Raw genomic sequence first — 19,579 nt, 5'->3', positions numbered from 1 at the left:
AAAATATAGTACATTTTAAGATGTGTTTTTATCATAATCAGCTGGTGCGATGCGTCACCTTCCCCAGACTGCTGGGTGGGCGGGGCAAAACCAGAAATTTCGACGAGAAAAATAGCTCTCTGTCCAGTGTGGGCCAAGCCAGCAGGGTCTCCTCAGTCCAAGGGAAAACATAACCAAGTCACGCCATTTCTTCGTTTTCTGTGCTCGATATTAAGGTAGGTTAAATCTGTAATAGTATAATAAAAGAAAAAAAAAAACAAAAAACATCTGGAATAGAATACAACGTCATATGTAAAATAATGTTAAACGTGATACAGAATCATTGTTGCTCCACTAAAGCTAAATAAATGCTTTTGTTTCTGTATCGGTAACTTGTCATCTGTTTAACGCTACTTTATCATGTTATGTCTCGTATAATATTAATGCGAATGTCAGCAGGCCTAGCCATAACACACTATTTATGTCAGTAGCTATGTGAACAGTTTGGCAATCAAAACAATGGACTAACTTTTATTCAAGTGTGTAGGCCTATAGTCCCATATGAGTGCGTTATATCACGATAGAGCATTTGTCTAGGCGTAATATATTGCATATTGTAGCTTCTGTAAAAATAACAGTAAACGGCGCCTTTATTTTAAGGCCATCTGCCAAAGTCACGAGGTGCTTGAGATCACGTGACACGCCCTATATTATACTAACAAATAATTGTCTTTATTGTTCAGATTTCCCAAGAAAATGGCTATGGTAAAAAGTGGCTGGCTCCATCGACAAAGTAAGTACTGACTGTAATAATATATGAATACATAGGCTGTTGTTTAATTTACATGAATCCCTAATCCCTGTTTTAGGTACCATACTTCGCCGCTGGAAGAGGAACTGGTTTGATTTGTATTCAGATGGGCGTCTTGTGTTTTATAATGATCAGCAGAGAAGGGACATGGAGGATGACATCCATATGAAGATTGACTGTATCAACATTCGCAGTTCTGCCGCATGTCAAGGTGGGTTCTCACTGTAGTCACTTGTCATAATAATATGAGCTTGGTTTTGAGATGTTGACTTATTTCTATTTCATACAACAGACCTAAATCCACCTGAAGGAAAGGCACGTGACTCCTTGCTCCAGATTGTGTGTAGAGATGGACGGGTCATCAGCTTGTGTGCGGACAGTGCAGACGATGCTTTGTAAGACATTGTTTGACAGCTGAATTGTTTTGGTTATTTACTAAGCTCTTATTAATATGTAACATCTAATAATTGCAGGGCATGGACAATGGCATTCCAGGATGCAAGGGTCAACATGGTAAGAGTTTGCTTCATATAAAATAAATACATTGCAAGAGGATAGTATGTCTGGACAATATTGCAAACAAATTATTTTTTTTCTTAGACAAGACAAACTTGAAATTAACCTCTTGTTAAACAACTACTAGTCACTCCAGTGCCATTTAATGAAAGTCTAGCCTGGTAGAGCTTTCAATTAAAATGTCCAAGCTTTTCATTTGAAATAATCAGATCATAATTTGATTGAAATTGGATGAATTGCACAGCCCTAGTGGATTGTTAGTTTGTAGAAGTTGTTTTGAAACTGTCCAAACTATAAATTGGTCAATCTCATGGAAATGTCAAATAGTCTTGCTGTTTCTTTTAGATGTCTTATTATAATTTCCCTTTATTTTCCAGGTTGTTGCAGCTCCTCAGATGGGCTTTATTTCAGAGACAATGGCCTCAGCCCCACCCCCTTACTCGGAATACACGCCAAATCCTCAGGTAAACCAAACCGTAGGGGATTACACAGTTGTTTTGTTCTCTGTGTTGCACCAAAGAGAAAATCAAAAACACATGAACTGAAAGTAGCACCATATTTTTTTTTTGTCTGTACAAAATCTTTGCATATGATATACTCTCATATTCCTTTATTGCCTTTACTACTTCAGTATTACAAAGGAGCCAACCTTTGTTAGCCTACAGAATATTTGAGCCATCTACTAGCTTTCTGGGAAATAACTCTTCAAGATAGATAAAATGTTATTATCATTAAGCCGACATGTTTCTGCCATATTTTTCAGGTCTATGTCCCTGGTCCATATGGAGACTACACTGTTGCTCCACCAACTCAGATTGTATACGCAGCCAATGGAGAGCCATATGCTGTGGCTTACCCTCATCATTATCAAAGTAAAGATTTATTTCTTATTCATTAGACATACACTCACCTAATGGATTATTAGGAACACCATACTAATACGGTGTTTGACCCCCTTTCGCATTCAGAACTGCCTTAATTCTACGTGGCATTGATTCAACAAGGTGCTGAAAGCATTCTTTAGAAATGTTGGCCCATATTGATAGGATAGCATCTTGCAGTTGATGGAGCTTTGTGGGATGCACATCCAGGGCACGAAGCTCCCGTTCCACCACATCCCAAAGATGCTCTATCGGGTTGAGATCTGGTGACTGTGGGGGCCATTGTAGTACAGTGAACTCATTGTCATGTTCAAGAAACCAATTTGAAATGATTCGAGCTTTATGACATTGTGCATTATCCTGCTGGAAGTAGCCATCAGAGGATGGGTAAATGGTGGTCATGAAGGGATGGACATGGTCAGAAACAATGTTCAGGTAGCCCGTGGCATTTAAACGATGCCCAATTGGCACTAAGGGACCTAAAGTGTGCCAAGAAAACATCCCCCACACCATTACACCACCACCACCAGCCTGCACAGTGGTAACAAGGCATGATGGATCCATGTTCTCATTCTGTTTACGCCAAATTCTGACTCTACCATTTGAATGTCTCAACAGAAATCGCGAGTCATCAGACCAGGCAACATTTTTCCAGTCTTCATTTGTCCAATTTTGGTGAGCTCGTGCAAATTGTAGCCTCTTTTTCCTATTTGTAGTGGAGAGGAGTGGTACCCGGTGGGGTCTTCTGCTGTTGTAGCCCATCCGACTCAAGGTTGTGCATGTTGTGGCTTCACAAATGCTTTGCTGCATTCCTTGGTTGTAATGAGTGGTTATTTCAGTTACTGTTGCTCTTCTATCAGCTCCTCTGACCTCTAGCATCAACAAGGCATTTTCGCCCACAGGACTGCCGCATACTGGATGTTTTTCCCTTTTCACACCATTCTTTGTAAACCCTAGAAATGGTTGTGCCTGAAAATCCCTAACTGAGCAGATTGTGAAATACTCAGACCTGCCCGTCTGGCACCAACAACCATGCCACGCTCAAAATTGCTTAAATCACCTTTCTTTCCCATTCTGACATTCAGTTTGGAGTTCAGGAGATTGTCTTGACCAGGACCACACCCCTAGATGCATTGAAGCAACTGCCATGTGATTGGTTGATTAGATAATTGCATTAAGGAGAAATTGAACAGGTGTTCCTAATAATTCTTTAGGTGAGTGTATCTTGCTGTTCATTAACTTTGTAATTCAAATTCACTAGAAGTTTACGTTAGGGTAATTAGGGTAATTTTTTTAAGCTTAAATTTAAATTGTGACTTTTGTTTTATGTTTGCATATTCTCTGCAAATGCTAATGATGCATATGTTTTTTTGGGAAAGAAGAAACCTTTACTATTGCTTTTAAGAACCATAACACTATACCACTCATCGTCTTCTGTTCCAGGCGGGTACATGGCCCCTGGTCCTGGTGTGAACCACGTCATTATTCAGGAGCAACGGCGGGACAACGGGGGAGACATGGCTATGGGAGTGCTGACTGGAGCTGCCACTGGTCTCGCCCTCGGATCTCTTTTCTCTGTCTTTTAATATAGTTTTACACCAACGTACACACAGTTAAGCCCAAAGTTATTTATACACTCGGAAATAACCTAAATGTCACAACTAAATAAGTGAAAGAAATTGGTATGGATAAGGGGTTAATATATCGTGTGGAGTGTTCAAGACCTACCCCATGTGACTGTAAAAAGAACTGAAGACCAAAATAATAACTATAAAAATACCTGAGGTCAAGAAAGTGTAAATGTATGTTAAAAACATGTCTAAATTTTTCAACATTTGCCAGCTGTCATAAAGATGAAGAAAATGTCTTTATTAAGAAAGACTTTGAATAATGTCGTACAATTGACCGCATTGTCCTGCTGTCTTTGTCTTTTCCTGACAGGGACTAAAAATCATCCGGGTTGTAAAATAATTTTCCGCTTTGCTGTAGTTGGAAGCATATTGTACTTTATGTTGTGGCCCTTACATTAGAAAATGTGACAATGGCCATATTATTATAAGGTACACCTTAATTTATCTGATTTGATTTCCTTTTTAGGACAATTTTTGTCAATTATATCTATCACTGTAAGTAAATCTATATAGAACAGCACTTCATAATTCAAATTATTTATTTTCAAGTCAAAGTTGCTTCCTTCTTACTTGTTTATTAAATTTTTGCATCAGAAAAGGTGTACCTGTTAATGTAGCCTTTGAGTGTGGGTTTAACTTGAATCATGAATATAATGGGCAGGTTACTGTTTGTCCTAACGCTCCTAGCACTTTGTCTAATGCCATATATTGTCATTTCTAAATGATTACCCCCATTGCCTGCTTTGAATGATATCAACCAAAAAGTGAATATTTATGTATTTTAATTTTAACTTATTTCCAGGGTCCTTTCATTTCATTAATTTGTTTTCAGTTAGTCCGTTTTCTGTTTCTTCATGTAACTTAGTATTTGTTTTACATTATGTTGTTTTCATCACTTCACTGCTTTTTGTTCTTATGTAGAGTAGGGATGCATCGATCCAATACTGATATTGGATATCGGCATCGATTCAGAAAAATTTGACAGATTGGGTATAATATAATTTTGGTCGAGCCAATATCCTGACTGGGCATAGAAATGTATGTAATAAGAGTATTTACTGGTCATAGTTGGCTCAGAAAGTGTCATAATGTTTGAACTTTTCTTTATACAATATTTTCCTGTAGTTACTTGAGAGATGAATAACAACTCCATTACACATTTGGATCAGTTTTATTAGTTGCTAATAGTTGCTAATTTCAGTCTCTGCACTCTGAAAAAGCTGGATCGGTGCATCCCTAATATGGAGTCATGTTTTTGTTGTTGTGTAGCATAAATATTTAGCAGTTTCTCAGGTTACTTGTGATTTGCAGGCTTCAGTAAATAATGCACACTAAACAGCAAGAAATTAGCTTTTAAAATGTCTATGTAATACACACACGTTTTGTGGTAAAAGCTTAAGATATGACCATGATTGTTTTAAATTTGCTCGAGTGAAAAGTTGTGGTGGGTACATTTATAACTATATCCACTTTGGCAGCTGCTGTAATTTTATTCTGTATTTTGTTTTACTTTTCAGTTGAACCATGGCACAAATATTCAGTCTGTTTGTACAGTAACTGCCTTCAAGATATCCAAGATATAAGAATATATTTAATACTGTAGTCATTTTATTATCATCATTATTAGCTATTAATTATTAGCATATAAGAATGACTTAAGATAATTACTTACAATTTAATGATGTCATCTTGTACATTGTAAATGTACAAAAATAACAATGCTAAAAATATTTACTAACTTGATGTAATAATTAAATAAACTCATCTTTAATTTAACAATGCTTGTTTATTGAACCCCCAGACCAAACATGTCAAGTACAACACACACATCTGGACAAGTGGAAAGTGAATTTGAGTTCACAATTGAGTAATAACTTTGGACAAAGAAGAATATTATAACATAATAATGCAATAGTGCAAACATTAACTGAAATTTTCGCATTTTGTATATTCATACTGGCAGTAACAGATACCCCCAATTACAAACACTGAAAAATGTATAACGAAATATAGTCATTTGTGACAGCTTCAGCATAAAGATAAGACTTCATTTAAAAAGAGTTTATGAGTGTTGGTGAAGTGTTACTAAAAGTGCTTTCACCCAAATTATTAATTTAAGGTAAAATCAACCAAAACATAAAAAATGAAACATATGTAAACATTATATTTAGTAAGTTATTAGAATAATACAATTTTCTTTTACAGAATTCCTTTAACCATCAGTTGTGTCAGTGATACCCGTTCATCCTTCTTGACCAAAGTCCTCAGTGAACTTCTGCAGTTTCCCCAGGTCCTGTTCGTTTACAGTTGGTTTTGTGTTGGCCAAAGAGCGCAGCATGTCAGACTGCAAGAGAAATTTGACATTGTTTTACGTAATTTTATTTAGTTTTTTAAATTTGACTAAGAAATTCTTAGAGCTTCTATGAGGTTTTGGCAGTGATAAGAATGGACAGGGTGAGAATAGAAAAGAGATTGTGACAGCTTAAGTTGAATGTAAATGTCTTAAAATGAGTAATTGCAGAGAAATGTACAGCATACATTAAATATTGAATATTATGATAAGGATGTTACAGTTGGTGAGATGATGCCTGTAATGAGACTAAGGAGGAAAGTGGAGAGACAATGGGGTAGATTATTGTCTGTATCAACCTCTGCAAGGGTCAGAAAGGAGAATAGGACTGACGGGAATGTTTTTTTTTCTCACCATAGAGACCACAGGCTCCAATAGTTTGTCTCCAGGCACATCAACCCACGTCAAGGCGATGGCGTTGGGGTCTCCAGGTGAACAGGGGGTCAGGAGATCATCCACCACGACATCGGGGTTATTCCAGGTCGAGCCCTGTACCTGAGCCAGACCACAGGCAAGTGAAAAATGTTGAATTTTACATAGCACAATTACAGCACAAAGCCAACACCTACATGGATTCTCAAAATTCTATGTTATTTAAATCAAATGAAATTCACCTTTTTGAAGTGTGTAGCCATCTGGACCTTCCTGACTGGCTGCATGAGAGCATCTCTCACAATGATGCTGATGTCTGCGCCTGAATATCCCTCTGTCTTTTTGCCCAGAGTCATAAAGTCCTCCTCGGTTAAATTATTGGGCGTGGAGCCCAGGTGCAGCTTGAACATGAACGAGCGAGCGTGTTCCTCCGGTAAAGGGATGTAGATACGCTTTTCAAACCTTCAGGGCCAGAAATTATGTTGTTTTTGAATGATTTAAGACACATTTATTATAATAAACCACAAACCTTCTTCTGATGGCAGAGTCCAGAGTCCAAGGGATATTTGTAGCTCCCAAAACCAAGATTCCCTCATTATTATTTCCAACACCTGAGAGGAGAGTCTTGTTAGTATGTAAATTATTCATATATTTCAGTTTAAAGTATGTTGTAGCACATTAGTGTGTAATTAAGGGAATGGAGTGGTCACTACCAGCTCTCCCAGGGGAGCGTACAGGCAGCTGCACACAAGATGGCGCTTTTAGTTATTGCATCTTTTAACAAATGTTATAGTTTGTTTTGTCTGAAGAGGATTTGGCCTGTGTTCCCTTTGTACCACTGATGTAAATTGTGTGTAAAATCATACCCTGCATTTGGACCAGAAACTCTGTCTTGATCCTTCGAGCAGCTTCACTCTCGTTCTCACTCCTGGAGCCACACAAAGAGTCAATCTCATCGATGAAGATTATAGACGGTTTGTGTTCTCGAGCCAAAGAGAAAAGGTTCTTCACTAGCCTGGTGTGAGATGAGAGGTAACATTTTAGTATTAAGCCATAAGTATTTAAAAGTCTGTGTTATAATGAACTATCTTACTTCTCACTCTCCCCCAGCCACTTGGAGACCAGGTCGGAGGAGGAGATGGAGAAGAAGGTTGAGTTATTGGCTTCTGTGGCCACTGCTTTAGCCAGATATGACTTCCCTGTCCCTGGCGGGCCAAACAAAAGGATGCCCCTCCACGGAGTACGCTTTCCTTCAAAATAAAGTAAGAATAACCTCGATTACATTACATTACATGCCCAAAATACATATATCATGTACAAACAAACCAACAGAAAGCAAGTGTTTGTACTGGAACCTGTGAACAAATGGGGGAATTTGATTGGTAAAATGACAGCCTCCTTTAGAGCTTCTTTGGCTCCTTCTAGTCCAGCCACATCATTCCATTTAACATTGGGCTTTTCCATGACAATAGCACCTATGATGCAAATGTATTATTTAGTAACAGTTAACAATTAATAAATAATGTGCTATAATTAGTTTACATGGAATTTCATTTACCGGAGAGTTGATTTTTAAACTTCTTTTTCTCAGAGTCTTCATCATCACTTTCACTTCTGACAAAAAAAAAAAAATAGCACAAATGTTACCACCATAGATTACAAGATATTATGGCTTGGGGGTACACTGTCTACCCTGGATTATATTGTAAACAAATAGTAACTACATCTCACTGTATGTGCAAAAGAGTTCCAGCTACATACCCAACTTATTTGGGTAGAAGTGCCACAAAGGGATGAAGAGGGCTTATGGATATTACTCCCTAAAGTCCAGCAAGCTATACTTATAAACCTTTCTCATATATATTTTTATGGCTTCAGGTAAATTAAAATTTCACTGGTTATAATCCATTTGTCTGAACTGAATATGTTATTTATTATATAATTGAACCATTCCGACCCCTTATTGTCCGACTCTTTGACTGGTTTGGCGGGAGGTGCGGACTCCTTCTGCTTTATGTACTGCTTCAGCTGTTCTGCTCTGTCCAGGTATTCTGCACATTTCTCCCGGATACTCTGTTTGGCTCTGTCTCCCTGCGCTTCATCTGCAATCAAATGGTCATCAAAGCATAAATGACAAATATAACTGTATTAATATAACTTGGGAATAATTTCTTACATTTTATAACATGTAGGAAGTACTGTATAGCAGCTTGATAGCAGCGGAGGGCCTCTTCATAGTTTTTGGCCTTGTCCTCTTCAGATGCTTTGTTGGCAAGATCTATAGCTTTCTAATGGAGACACACAGTACAAAACAATTGTGTAATTATTGGTGTGGATTAAAAAAAAACAAAAACAAAACATAGACAAATTAATAAAAAATACACTAAAATAAAAAGATTTAATAAGTTAGTGTAGGTAAGACAACTGAGTTAAAAACTAAACTAAATAAAGCAAAAAGTAAAATGATAGGTGAAAGGAAACTGGTTGAAAACATTTTTAGGACTTTTCACCATTCAGTTCAATAGTTAATTGCTATGGCAACAGTGGTAATTTTCCATCATTCTGAACCTACGGATAGGCTTTTTTTTTTTTTTAAACATAATAAACCCTAAATCTCAACTGCAATGATTCATCAGTGACGTAAGACACCTGACATACAAATAATCAACAGCAATTAAACTTTATCTGACTTTCATTATTATTTATTTTTGTCTATATGCTGATTGTAATTATTCAAAGATGTAATTTATTTTTATATAAAAGCACTTTCTTACGTAACAACTTTACGGTAGATTGTACTCACCTGTAAATTGCCTCCTCCCATTATGTGCTGCCTTAAGAATCAATTAAATCAAGAAAACAGATTCGTCTAAGATAAAATGGTAAACATACAACCTCTTCGTTTTTCTTTTACTATTTAATGTCCATTTCAAAACAAGAAAAGTCAAGAAGGCGCGTCCCTTCCGCAGTGGAGAAAAATGTTGTGACTTCCGCAATAGTCACGTGACAGACTGTCATCTTCGCCAGGTGTCCAGTAAGGCTTTCAAGTACCATCATTTATTAAGGAACTATATGTAACATTTGACTGATAACAAGTGCAATGCTGATTTATTCTTAATTTCAACACTGGACATGAAGGTTGTTTGTGTTATAATTTAGTTTAATTTAGATAATTTACTTATTATATTTTTTTTGCTACATACTATGAAATACGGGACAGGTCAGTTTTATTACATTTATTACAAAGGCAAAATAAAACTGTGCAACTTATTACAACAACTGTGGTAAACAAAATAAATACACAGATCAACAGCATGAAGGAGATTGTGTACCAGTGCATCTCAAAAAAATACATATTGTGGAAAAAGTAATAAAAATACAGTAAATCTACAGTAGACTGAATGTTGGCTTGAGTTTGTTTAAAAAAAATAAAATAAAACGTTAATTACATACATTAATCTATCAGGGTTAAATGAAAAAAATAGCATGTGCATTGCCCCACAACAGTATTTTTTAGATGCACTTTTACTTGGCAGACATTCATTTTGTTACTTTTTTGATGTGATACAGTATACATCTTTGGCCATGGTCATAGCAAGCTCCATGACTGTTAAAAGTTGAATAACTGATTATCATTTAGGCTAGTGCACGTCACGGTCCGGAGGTTGCTAGTCCAACATCAACTGGGTCCATTACAGATACTCGGATGTAGAAGCCTAAGGATTCTTTCGTTTTTAGTGAGATCGGCTGGAAGTTCATTATTCTGCAAAGTAGACATAAAACAAATACATTTTAAGTAACAAAGTATACATTTATAATTTTTGATTTAATAGCTATACCTTGTTGGGTAATGTTGGGTCAGCACTGGCTCCAAGCAGCAACTGAACTGTGCGTAAATCACCTCCCAATACGGCGGCATGGAGGACTGTATAACCATTCTGTTGGGAAAAATAAATGAATAGACAACATGCCCTAATTACAGTTAACAAATACAATACAATGCTATTATCACAATAGGCTTGAAAATTGTACCTTGAGGAGACCAAAGGAAGGGGAAAACTTGAGAAGTTCCTCTACAACACTGTGATGCCCCTTTAAAGCGGCTTTGAATAATGCTGTTGTACCATCCTTTATATGAACAAGTACAAAACATATCTTAATGCATTGAAAAGATGAGTGAAGATTCCATTAGAAATTCCACTTAAAATTTCTATATTAATGGTGTTCCCACTGCAAATACAGTTTGCTTGTCTATTTGCTAAACTTTCATAAAATAGTTATTCGTAAGACCTTAAATGGTCCATGGACATGCCACAATCTATTGTCAAATACACACTTTAAATTTAAAATACATACATAAAATACATATAATTGAATACACATTAAGTTTCATCTATTATCTAAACTAAATTGATGTTCCTGAGATGGCGTTAAAATGGGGTCTCTATTCTGCATGTGCATAATTTGCTTAATCCTTAAATTTTACCTGTCTGTCAGCATCCCTGTCTGCACCTCTTAAGAGTAGCACTTTCACCACTTCACTGTGCCCCATCTGAGCTGCCATCCACAAGGGGGCAGTGCCATCCTGATGAACACAACAGATCGATGCAGGAGAAATACAGCAGACAGCAGCCAAAACTACAAGGTGTCCTCTGCAAATAATGATTGAAAATGCAAACGCGGACATGTCTATACTTTACCTCTCGGCTCTGGTTCACCTTGGCACCAGACGACAACAGCTGACGGATGACTGTCACATGGCCTTCCTGAGCTGCCAGAAACAAGGAAGTGGCCCCATCCTGAAACAAGAAAATGTTTAACAATTATACTTATACTTATACTTATACTTAAAATATTATTAACATATAGTAACTAAAGGTGTATAAGTTGTACCAATGCACTGACCATCAAGATATGAAGATGGGCACTGTACTAGTCGCATAATAATTTGTATAACTTGTATAACTGTTATATAATGCATCAGTTCAAATCAACACAAGTGAGTAATGCAAAATGACAGGTCTGTTTTCCATTGCTGACATGGTAAAATGCCAGTCATGCCTTACTCTGCACTCTCTCGAAAACAAGAGGCAGGACCCCCGCTGAGGGCACAGGGGGGAACTAAAGATCATATCCCAGATGAGAGATGGGTTATCTGGGGTTGTCCTCAGAGAAGGAGAGGAGAGATTAGGAGTTTGGGGCTTTGGGATGCAGAGGGGCTTACACTCAGCTGATCATGAACACTGGCCCCATTCTTAAGCAGGACATTCACAACGTTGGAGTGTCCGTACTGAGAGGCGACAGTGAGAGCAGTGCCTCCATCCTGCACAAAAGAAACAGAAACCAACTAAAAAAATGAAAATTTGTAATTCTATTATGTTAATCTATTTTTAGCATCATGGAAATTCACAAGGATCTTATCAAACATGGGTCTAAATATTCAGAAAATCCTTTTTGTACAACATTTCTTGACTTTCTAACCCTCAGAAGCTGCTGATCCTGACTCACTCACAGCCCTACACATGTTTAAATCAGAACAGTTTTGTACCCTACGCCCACTATTATATCAGTATTATATACAACCTCCAGTCAGCACCATTGTGCCCGCAGCAGCATACCTTTGTCTGGCAGTCAGTGGAGGCTCCAAACTCAAAGAGCAGTTTGCACACGTCATGGTGTCCCTGCTGCGCCGCAAAGAACAGAGCTGTCGAACCTGTCTGATCAGGGACAGAATAGAAACAGCTATTTACTTCTTCCTTTACACCTGCCTTGAAAAGTTTAGCCTGAAATACCACAAAGAGCAATAATGTGGTCCACAGCTTAAGAAAGGTGATGTGGGTTAAGGTACTTTGGGTTTCTGAATAAAATGTTTTTATTTATTTATTAATTAATATCACTGTTACTGGTTTTGAAAGAAATTTTGAAGTAGAAATGTCCCACATATCCAAATCATTGTATGTTGACTACAATTTTTATTTATTTATTTATTTTTTGCTATAACCCTATGTGCAGTTTCTTTATTTAGATTTAGAACACATATAAAACTGCATTGTTATTTTTATGCTCGCTACTGTTGTAACTAACTACTCATGTGGATTACCCTCTGACACTGGATAAAAATGTACACAGAGTAAACCACCTTTCTCAGTTAAATCTCATCTCCCACCAGCTGAATTGGGTAATTTTTCTATTTAAATACTTTTTTTTTGTAGTTTTCTTAAGTGTGATTGTACCTCTCGCTGATAGTTGATGTCGGCTCCTTGCATGATCAGCTCCTTCACACAGTCATAATGTCCACTGTAGGAGGCCACCATCAGAGCAGTGGTCCCATACTGAGCAGAAAAACACATACAATTAATCAGATGCCCTTTGATAGAGATGGAATTCACTTTCCCACAATAAGGTAGTTTCATTAATTACACAACTCGAGAAATTTGGTGACTATGTAATATCAAACTGTGATCTGACCTGTTTTGGAGTTTCATTTATAAAGTGTGTATATTTACAAAAATCCCTCATATGTAACTGAGTGTGTGATCTAAAAAAAGACAACTTAAAATGGAACATGGCCTTCCAGTCCAAAAACACTGGACTTTGTGACAGGGTTTTTGTAGATAAGCCAGAAGGCAATCAACGGTTTGAGGATGCTTTTGGAGGTTTGTGTTTTATCCCTACACACACTTTTAGTACAAATTCTATATAAAGTTTTACAACTGAGACCCTGATCTGTTAAATGTAGCTCTATGCTCAAACATAGATACATGCCACCTAATTTCTCCTGCCCACTCCTCCTATTGGTCAGCCTCTGAGTGAGTGACAGGTCTGTTTAACCAATCACAGTGAAGTGTAAACTCTGAAGTTGGTATTACATCTTAAGGGCAATATAAAGCTAGTAAGCTACTAGGTGTAAAATGAAAGCTCTCTAAGTCTCTAAGAAAACAGGCACCACTTATACTTCCCTTGTTACACTTTCTTATGGACACAAATAAGTGGGTAACATTTTTGGGGGTCATGCAGTGTGCGTACTGTGTCTCTACAGTCAGCGTCCACTCGTCCAGAGTTCAGGAGCAGCTGCAGCAGAGCTAGATTCCCCTTTCGCGCCGCCCAAAACACTGCATTAGCCAGGGGAGTTTCCTTCTGTATTAAATACACACAACACTCACTGACCTCAAACCACCATTATTATAGTATTAGACACATTAAATGAGAGAAAACAATGGAGCACAGGGTTATTTAGGCTAGAACAGCTATAACTATGTGACCACATTCATCCCTTTAAGATGACCACATGAGCCGTACGTTGGGTTTTCATATGAAATAGAAAGTCACTCATATCTAAATAATTTTACAGGTTTTATGGTTGTTCTGCAAGAGCCTTTCTTTATTTGATTATTGTATAATATATATAAATGCATTATAAAATGATTAGTTGATCATATGGGTAGATGTGCGGCACCACTGTTACTGCATCATTTACTAATGTCATTTGACATTTAAATGTATTTATTATTTTGCTCTGGCGTCATCACCACTACAAATTTGCGTTTTATATATGATGATATGTTAGGTTTTATATATATATATATATATATATATATATATATATATATATATATAACCTCTTGATATACAATAGATCCTTCTATTAAGTGGAAAGAGAATAATAGAAGAAACCGCAACACAACACTTGTGCTTTTAAAATAAATCAATATGAGCCCATCAAGGGGCTGTCCATTACAAACATCTTTGGTGCTGAAGCGTAGTTTAGTACTTCTCGTCACAGAAAAAAACACCTCAAAAGTATTTAATTCCGTCTGTTTCCTCTGGATTACTCTCTTTTCATTGCACCACGTTATTAAATGAAACCAGCGAGTGCCTGAATGATGTGGAGCAGGTGATGTGTGTTTATATTGGGCCTCCGCCTTGCAGCTTGCATGTGTCAAAGAGTGATGTAAAATTTACCTTAAAAGACATGATCCTGTGCACCTCATTCGTGACTCATGGTTCTGGTCGTAACGCAGTCGTTCATTATGGAGACGATGCCTGTTTTGCCGCACTGTGTTTGGGTGTTGGCGGCGCGGACATAACAGCACAGCACAGACAGTCAGCTCATCTGCAGTGACAGTGCAGCTCACGAGCCGCTAGGGGGAGCTGCTCTGCACGCACAGTGTCATTTCAGGCCATGTGGGGGTAGGGTACATTACATTATGGGCTAAATTGTTTTTTTTAGTTGATTATGATTAAATCATATCATGTGAAATATTGGAAATTGAAATATAAGGGAACTGATTCAGGCCTACGTGATCTATGTGTCAAAGTTTCCAGACCATGAGAGTGTTATATGAGTACCATTAGGAAATATAGACATTGTGATTGATTGTGGCTTATCCTTAGCAGATAAGGTGTAGCTCATCATCCATTTCTCTCACCTAACAAACATCCATGCACTACAACTAGCCTACTTCAAATAAAATATGAGACTGTGCAATTAAAATATGTTGTACTGTTGTTGGGAAGTCACTTAAAATTATACCTCTCAAAAATAGTAAAACCTATATTTGAGAAAAACAACTTCACAAGTAAAATGTAACTCAGTCTAGTACATTTAACTCATTACACATTACTACTATGCCCTCTCTATGCTGTGAATGTTGTTGGAAAGTTGTGTGTCAGGTGTTATGGCCAATTATAACCTGCCATTTGAAGGATTCACAATATTGCTGCTCTGTCCAAATGATAATAGAGGTGTTACTGGGAACCTGAAGGGATGTGTCCTATTTTGGTTGACTAATAAGATCTTCAGGTGTTGATTTAGGGATTCAAACCAAAGTCCAGGCAAAATATGTATTTACTGCAAGGCTATATAAGGAGGATGGAGAGTAAAGTTGAGAAAGGGAGCAGAGCGGAACAGACATGGGGACAGAGGATATTCACAACCATGCAGGTGAGTACGTCCAATATCAGTTATGCCTTATAATATGTTCTGTTGTATGCTGTAAATACCTTTATGCAATATTTGCCTGTTTGTGAAATTAATTTAAAACATCTTCTGAATTTCAATCTTCACTCATTTATGACTGAAATGAAATCTCCACTACCTAATATAACTTAAACTTTATTTTGCCTTTAATGACTAGAATAGCTAGAATCAGGGCTGCTTGTGCCCAATGAGTCATCTTCAATGAGTGGTAAGCCCTGACAACACAAAAGCAGTGTTCCTATGTGGAATCCCATCAAGAAATGAGCTGATGATTATGACACTTGTAGTGTCATCAGAATTATCCAGTTTCACGTTCTGATGTTAAAGTGTCTGTCATTATAGTACTTGATAGTTTTCTGTATCATGTTATCTGGTAGCTCCACAGGTCGTGCTGCTGCTGTTCTTTGCCACACTGCTGTCTGCCCTGTCTCGTGTGGCCTCCCTGGACTCAGAGGAGTTACCTGTGTCAGAGTGGGACATGTGGAAATCCAACCACGGCATCAGCTATGATAAGATGGTTTGACTCTAAATGCTAACTTCAGTCTGATTAACGAGAGCTCATTTAGTCCAGGCTTTAGACTAGTTTAGTTTAGGTTTAGAAGTCCTAATGCTGATACAGAATAGCTCAATATACTTTATTTTTACAATGTATACTATGGCCATCCATCAAGTGACCTGATTTAGAACTGTAGGATTACTCAGACATGCATGTCCCTTTTATTGATTCTTGTTTTCACCACTGTGCAGAACCATGTACTATTTTATAAATACGTTTAACTATGTCTAGATCTTTATAACTCATGGCGTGTCAAAATAGTTAGTATATGCTATTGTCATGTTGCATCGTTACATTAACAATGAATGCTCTGACTAACCGCTCTTTGATGTCTCTGTCATTGTGCAGGACGACATCCAGAGGAGGGCCATCTGGGAGGAGAACAAACGACTGATTGAAGACAATAATAAGGGGTTTCTTATGGGCTCGAGAGGGTTCGCCATGGCTATGAATAAATACGGAGATCTGGTTAAGTGTTTGTCAACTCCCCACCAAAACACAGAATTTGCATCATCAGTCATCAAGTTAAAAAATGTATTACTTTGAAATCTTTTTATTCAGACGAGACAGGAATACCAAGTCCTTCAAGGGGCCATAATAGATGCTCAGTTTGCAAAGAGAGGCAAAACGGTCTCGGCACGCAAGCTGAGGTCCAATGCTCGCAAGTTAGACTCCTATTTTGTAGACTACAGGAACACAGGTTATGTCACAGAAGTCAAGGACCAGGTAAGTTTTTGGCTCACCAAAGCTGCTTGAGTCCCGAACCTCTTTAAACTGTCTTAAATCATTTTGACAGGGGTACTGCGGCTCCTGTTGGGCATTCAGCACCACCGGAGCAATAGAGGGGCAGCTATACAAGCAGACTGGCCAGCTTGTGTCCCTGAGTGAGCAGAACTTAGTCGACTGCTCCAAATCGTATGGGACATATGGGTGCAGTGGAGCGTGGATGGCGAATGCGTATGACTATGTGATCAGCAATGGGCTCATGTCGACAAGCAGATACCCATACACATCAGTGGTAGGACAAGTACTGCATTTACTAGAGTGACTTTTTTAAACATTTTTTATTACTTCTCAGACACTGTACTTTTACTCCGTTTACTCCTACTTGAGTAACATATTTGACAGTGTAATCTTACTTGAGTAAAAATTTGTGTTATTCTTCCCATTGTGAGAAAGTCCACAAGGCTTTATGTTGAAATGAATTTGCGGTCTCTTTTTTGACATGTTCAGATTCTGTGCATTGTTTAATCTTTTGTCCTTCATATTTCATTAACATTAACATTATTCTGATATTATGTACATACGTCTCTTACAATCAGTCTTACTTGAGTAGTGGTTTCCCAAATTCTGTTTTTTTATTCTTTCTTGGACAATGTGCACTTCTAGTCGAGTAATATTATTTTGAAGTAAGTATTTAGTAATTTTTGGCTACTCTACCAAACTCTGGTGATCAGATAAAACACCATCACCACAGGAAAAGTGTAATGTGGTTTATCTCTTTATTGTAGCCCAATATATAGTTTTAGCAAGTGAACATTTTTCAAGCCTACAAGTAAGGGAATATGGCAATAAAGGGATTTTCCCAATCTGCAGCCATATAGTGTGTCTAAGGACTGTTCCTGTAAGTTAGACTTATTGTCAGGGATTTTCCAGACCAGGATGAGTATAGAAGACACAAAGAGACCTGCTGCTGTAGTTCAAATGGTTGAAGCTAAGGCTGTTTCTCATTCCTACACAGTGGATCACAGTTTGTTGTTGTATATGGGGCTGTATATTAGACAGGAGCTTGAAGAGTACATCAGCATATCAGTGTTATAACCCTGCGTATGTCTGAGCAGGACACACAGCCCTGTTACTATGACAGCAGACTGGCAGTGGCCCATATTAAAGACTACAGGTTCATCCCAAAAGGAGACGAGCAGGCTCTGGCTGATGCTGTGGCAACCATTGGACCAATCACTGTGGCCATTGATGCAGACCATGCCAGCTTCCTCTTCTACAGCTCAGGTTAACACATGTACCCAACATCTTGAGTATTTATGTTACAGTGAACATATATTATCAAACATTTGAGCATATTTCAGACTGTCAAAACTCTGATATTAAGAAACTATTTTATACTTGAAAATGTTTTTGCTCTTTTAATAAACCATTTTACGTCATGATGCATGTATCGTCAAAAAATGTTTTGGCATACAGTGTAACTGAAAGAATGTGTAGGCTTGCAGAAATTCAATATTATAATCATACTCCAGAGTGTTTTTTGCCATCAGTCCCACTAGTTACTAGGCAATGTTTTGCCCAAAGACACAGTATGTAATGCTCAGTCAATCTACCTAACCTTTTATGGCTACACCTACTGAGCTACCGACTTGTCTTACTACAGTAAAATCAGATTTGACATAATATACCCACATAGTTCACGTAAAAGTTTTACTTTAGTATTTCTTGTTTTCCTATCACTGAAGTTTTGGTCTAAAATATGTTTTTGACATTTATTATACTTTCCCAGGAGGCAGATGGAACTAAATTAGTGCGGTGGTATTTGTGTGTCACAGGGATCTATGATGAGCCGAGTTGTAATCCCAGTAACCTGAGCCATGCTGTGGTGCTGGTGGGCTATGGCTCCGAGGAGGGAGAGGACTACTGGATCATCAAAAACAGGTCTGTGTCCAGGGATAATTTATAACAGGGTCTTAATGTAATCACTGATACATGTGTGTTTTGATGGCTGTAGTTGGGGCACAAGCTGGGGAGAAGGAGGCTACATGAGGATTCGACGCAATGGCAAAAACATCTGCGGCATCGCAAGTTATGCCCTGTACCCAATTTTATAATATATTTAACATATCAGATAATCACAGACTCTGTACATTACCCATAATTTCTCATGATTTTCTATTAATTTTATCACAATAATGATACTAACATTTTTTACAATGTTTTATATTTTGTCTGGAACAAAAAAATTAGTTTTATCAGTGAAGCAAAATTACAACTAACTATGCTTGTTTCATTGATTCATCAAATCAATATTATTCACAAGAGATTACGAAAACAAACATTACTAATGTGGCGTGATTGGCATGATAACTCTCATTAATGACAAATCATTTTGTATATAAAATTAGGTCTGTATAATCAATGTAATTATGCAAAACAAGATTTGCAAGGCAAATTAAGTAAATCAGTGTGTAAACGGTGTGGTGTTGCTGAATCCAGTTTGTGTAAACCTTGTATCAAAACAGTTTGTAAGGGGACCATTGATTAATACATGTTGAATGTCTATATCTTACACGTTTAAATAGACACACATAATCAATGTCTTTATTTATTTTGTTTAATTTAGTCAAAATATTGTGAATTCTATCTTGAAAGTTTTTATAAGCTGTAAAACTGCTCCTTCATACTGCAACTTTAAATTATACAATTTTATTTGATAAACTGCATTGTATAAACGCTTTTTTGGCTGTTGTAGGACAGTAGATATCTCTCATGAA

The 19,579-nt window shown here is 37.4% G+C and overlaps 4 protein-coding genes across 4 annotated transcripts; 2 read left to right on the top strand and 2 right to left on the bottom strand.

Moving 5' to 3' along the window:
• The first annotated feature begins 97 nt into the window (after nt 1–97).
• plekhb2 (pleckstrin homology domain containing, family B (evectins) member 2) lies at nt 98–5,593 on the top strand. The gene is made up of 8 exons (XM_033965722.2): nt 98–215; nt 723–772; nt 849–1,001; nt 1,083–1,185; nt 1,264–1,303; nt 1,684–1,770; nt 2,070–2,178; nt 3,631–5,593. The coding sequence occupies exons 2-8, from the start codon at nt 736–738 to the stop codon at nt 3,771–3,773; spliced, it is 672 nt and encodes a 223-aa protein (XP_033821613.1). The 5' UTR covers nt 98–215; nt 723–735; the 3' UTR covers nt 3,774–5,593.
• On the bottom strand, nt 5,588–9,548 carry LOC117370014 (vacuolar protein sorting-associated protein 4B-like). Its single transcript, XM_033965360.2, has 11 exons — nt 9,344–9,548; nt 8,717–8,828; nt 8,498–8,642; nt 8,099–8,154; nt 7,896–8,015; nt 7,634–7,790; nt 7,407–7,555; nt 7,070–7,151; nt 6,783–7,002; nt 6,523–6,663; nt 5,588–6,162 (listed from the first exon to the last, which is right to left on the bottom strand). Exons 1-11 carry the CDS (start codon nt 9,362–9,364, stop codon nt 6,061–6,063), a joined length of 1,305 nt encoding a protein of 434 aa, XP_033821251.1. The 5' UTR covers nt 9,365–9,548; the 3' UTR covers nt 5,588–6,060.
• Nucleotides 9,549–10,059: 511 nt separating this feature from the next.
• Nucleotides 10,060–14,652, bottom strand: ankrd29 (ankyrin repeat domain 29). The gene is made up of 10 exons (XM_033965362.2): nt 14,503–14,652; nt 13,567–13,677; nt 12,774–12,872; nt 12,159–12,257; nt 11,765–11,863; nt 11,241–11,339; nt 11,027–11,125; nt 10,573–10,668; nt 10,380–10,478; nt 10,060–10,303 (listed from the first exon to the last, which is right to left on the bottom strand). The coding sequence occupies exons 1-10, from the start codon at nt 14,512–14,514 to the stop codon at nt 10,220–10,222; spliced, it is 897 nt and encodes a 298-aa protein (XP_033821253.1). The 5' UTR covers nt 14,515–14,652; the 3' UTR covers nt 10,060–10,219.
• A 790-nt stretch (nt 14,653–15,442) lies between these two features.
• On the top strand, nt 15,443–19,355 carry cts12 (cathepsin 12). Its single transcript, XM_033965009.2, has 8 exons — nt 15,443–15,484; nt 15,898–16,037; nt 16,425–16,544; nt 16,638–16,802; nt 16,873–17,094; nt 17,918–18,086; nt 18,638–18,743; nt 18,817–19,355. The coding sequence occupies exons 1-8, from the start codon at nt 15,454–15,456 to the stop codon at nt 18,914–18,916; spliced, it is 1,053 nt and encodes a 350-aa protein (XP_033820900.1). The 5' UTR covers nt 15,443–15,453; the 3' UTR covers nt 18,917–19,355.
• The last annotated feature ends 224 nt before the right edge of the window (nt 19,356–19,579 follow it).

This window comes from Periophthalmus magnuspinnatus, chromosome 4, assembly GCF_009829125.3.
Source record: "Periophthalmus magnuspinnatus isolate fPerMag1 chromosome 4, fPerMag1.2.pri, whole genome shotgun sequence".
NCBI classification, from domain to species: domain Eukaryota; kingdom Metazoa; phylum Chordata; class Actinopteri; order Gobiiformes; family Gobiidae; genus Periophthalmus; species Periophthalmus magnuspinnatus.
The sequence above is the reverse complement of the archived record's forward strand: the minus strand, read 5'-3'. Positions and strand labels throughout refer to the sequence as shown.

Excerpts from the sequence above, each read along its gene's own strand:
- LOC117370014 (XM_033965360.2), bottom strand. The coding sequence starts at position 9,364 with ATGGGAGGAGGCAATTTACAG. Across the intron at positions 8,155-8,497 it reads AAAGAGTCGGACAATAAGGG|AAGTGAAAGTGATGATGAAG; the intron begins GTCGGAATGGTT and ends TTTTTTTGTCAG. Across the intron at positions 6,163-6,522 it reads TGGAGCCTGTGGTCTCTATG|TCTGACATGCTGCGCTCTTT; the intron begins GTGAGAAAAAAA and ends TTTCTCTTGCAG.
- ankrd29 (XM_033965362.2), bottom strand. Across the intron at positions 11,126-11,240 it reads AGGTGAACCAGAGCCGAGAG|GATGGCACTGCCCCCTTGTG; the intron begins GTAAAGTATAGA and ends TGTGTTCATCAG. Across the intron at positions 10,304-10,379 it reads ACCCAACATTACCCAACAAG|AATAATGAACTTCCAGCCGA; the intron begins GTATAGCTATTA and ends TCTACTTTGCAG.
- cts12 (XM_033965009.2), top strand. The coding sequence starts at position 15,454 with ATGGGGACAGAGGATATTCACAACCATGCAG. Across the intron at positions 18,087-18,637 it reads CTTCCTCTTCTACAGCTCAG|GGATCTATGATGAGCCGAGT; the intron begins GTTAACACATGT and ends TGTGTGTCACAG. Across the intron at positions 18,744-18,816 it reads TACTGGATCATCAAAAACAG|TTGGGGCACAAGCTGGGGAG; the intron begins GTCTGTGTCCAG and ends TGATGGCTGTAG.
- plekhb2 (XM_033965722.2), top strand. The coding sequence starts at position 736 with ATGGCTATGGTAAAAAGTGGCTGGCTCCATCGACAAA. Across the intron at positions 773-848 it reads TGGCTGGCTCCATCGACAAA|GTACCATACTTCGCCGCTGG; the intron begins GTAAGTACTGAC and ends TCCCTGTTTTAG. Across the intron at positions 1,186-1,263 it reads GACAGTGCAGACGATGCTTT|GGCATGGACAATGGCATTCC; the intron begins GTAAGACATTGT and ends TAATAATTGCAG.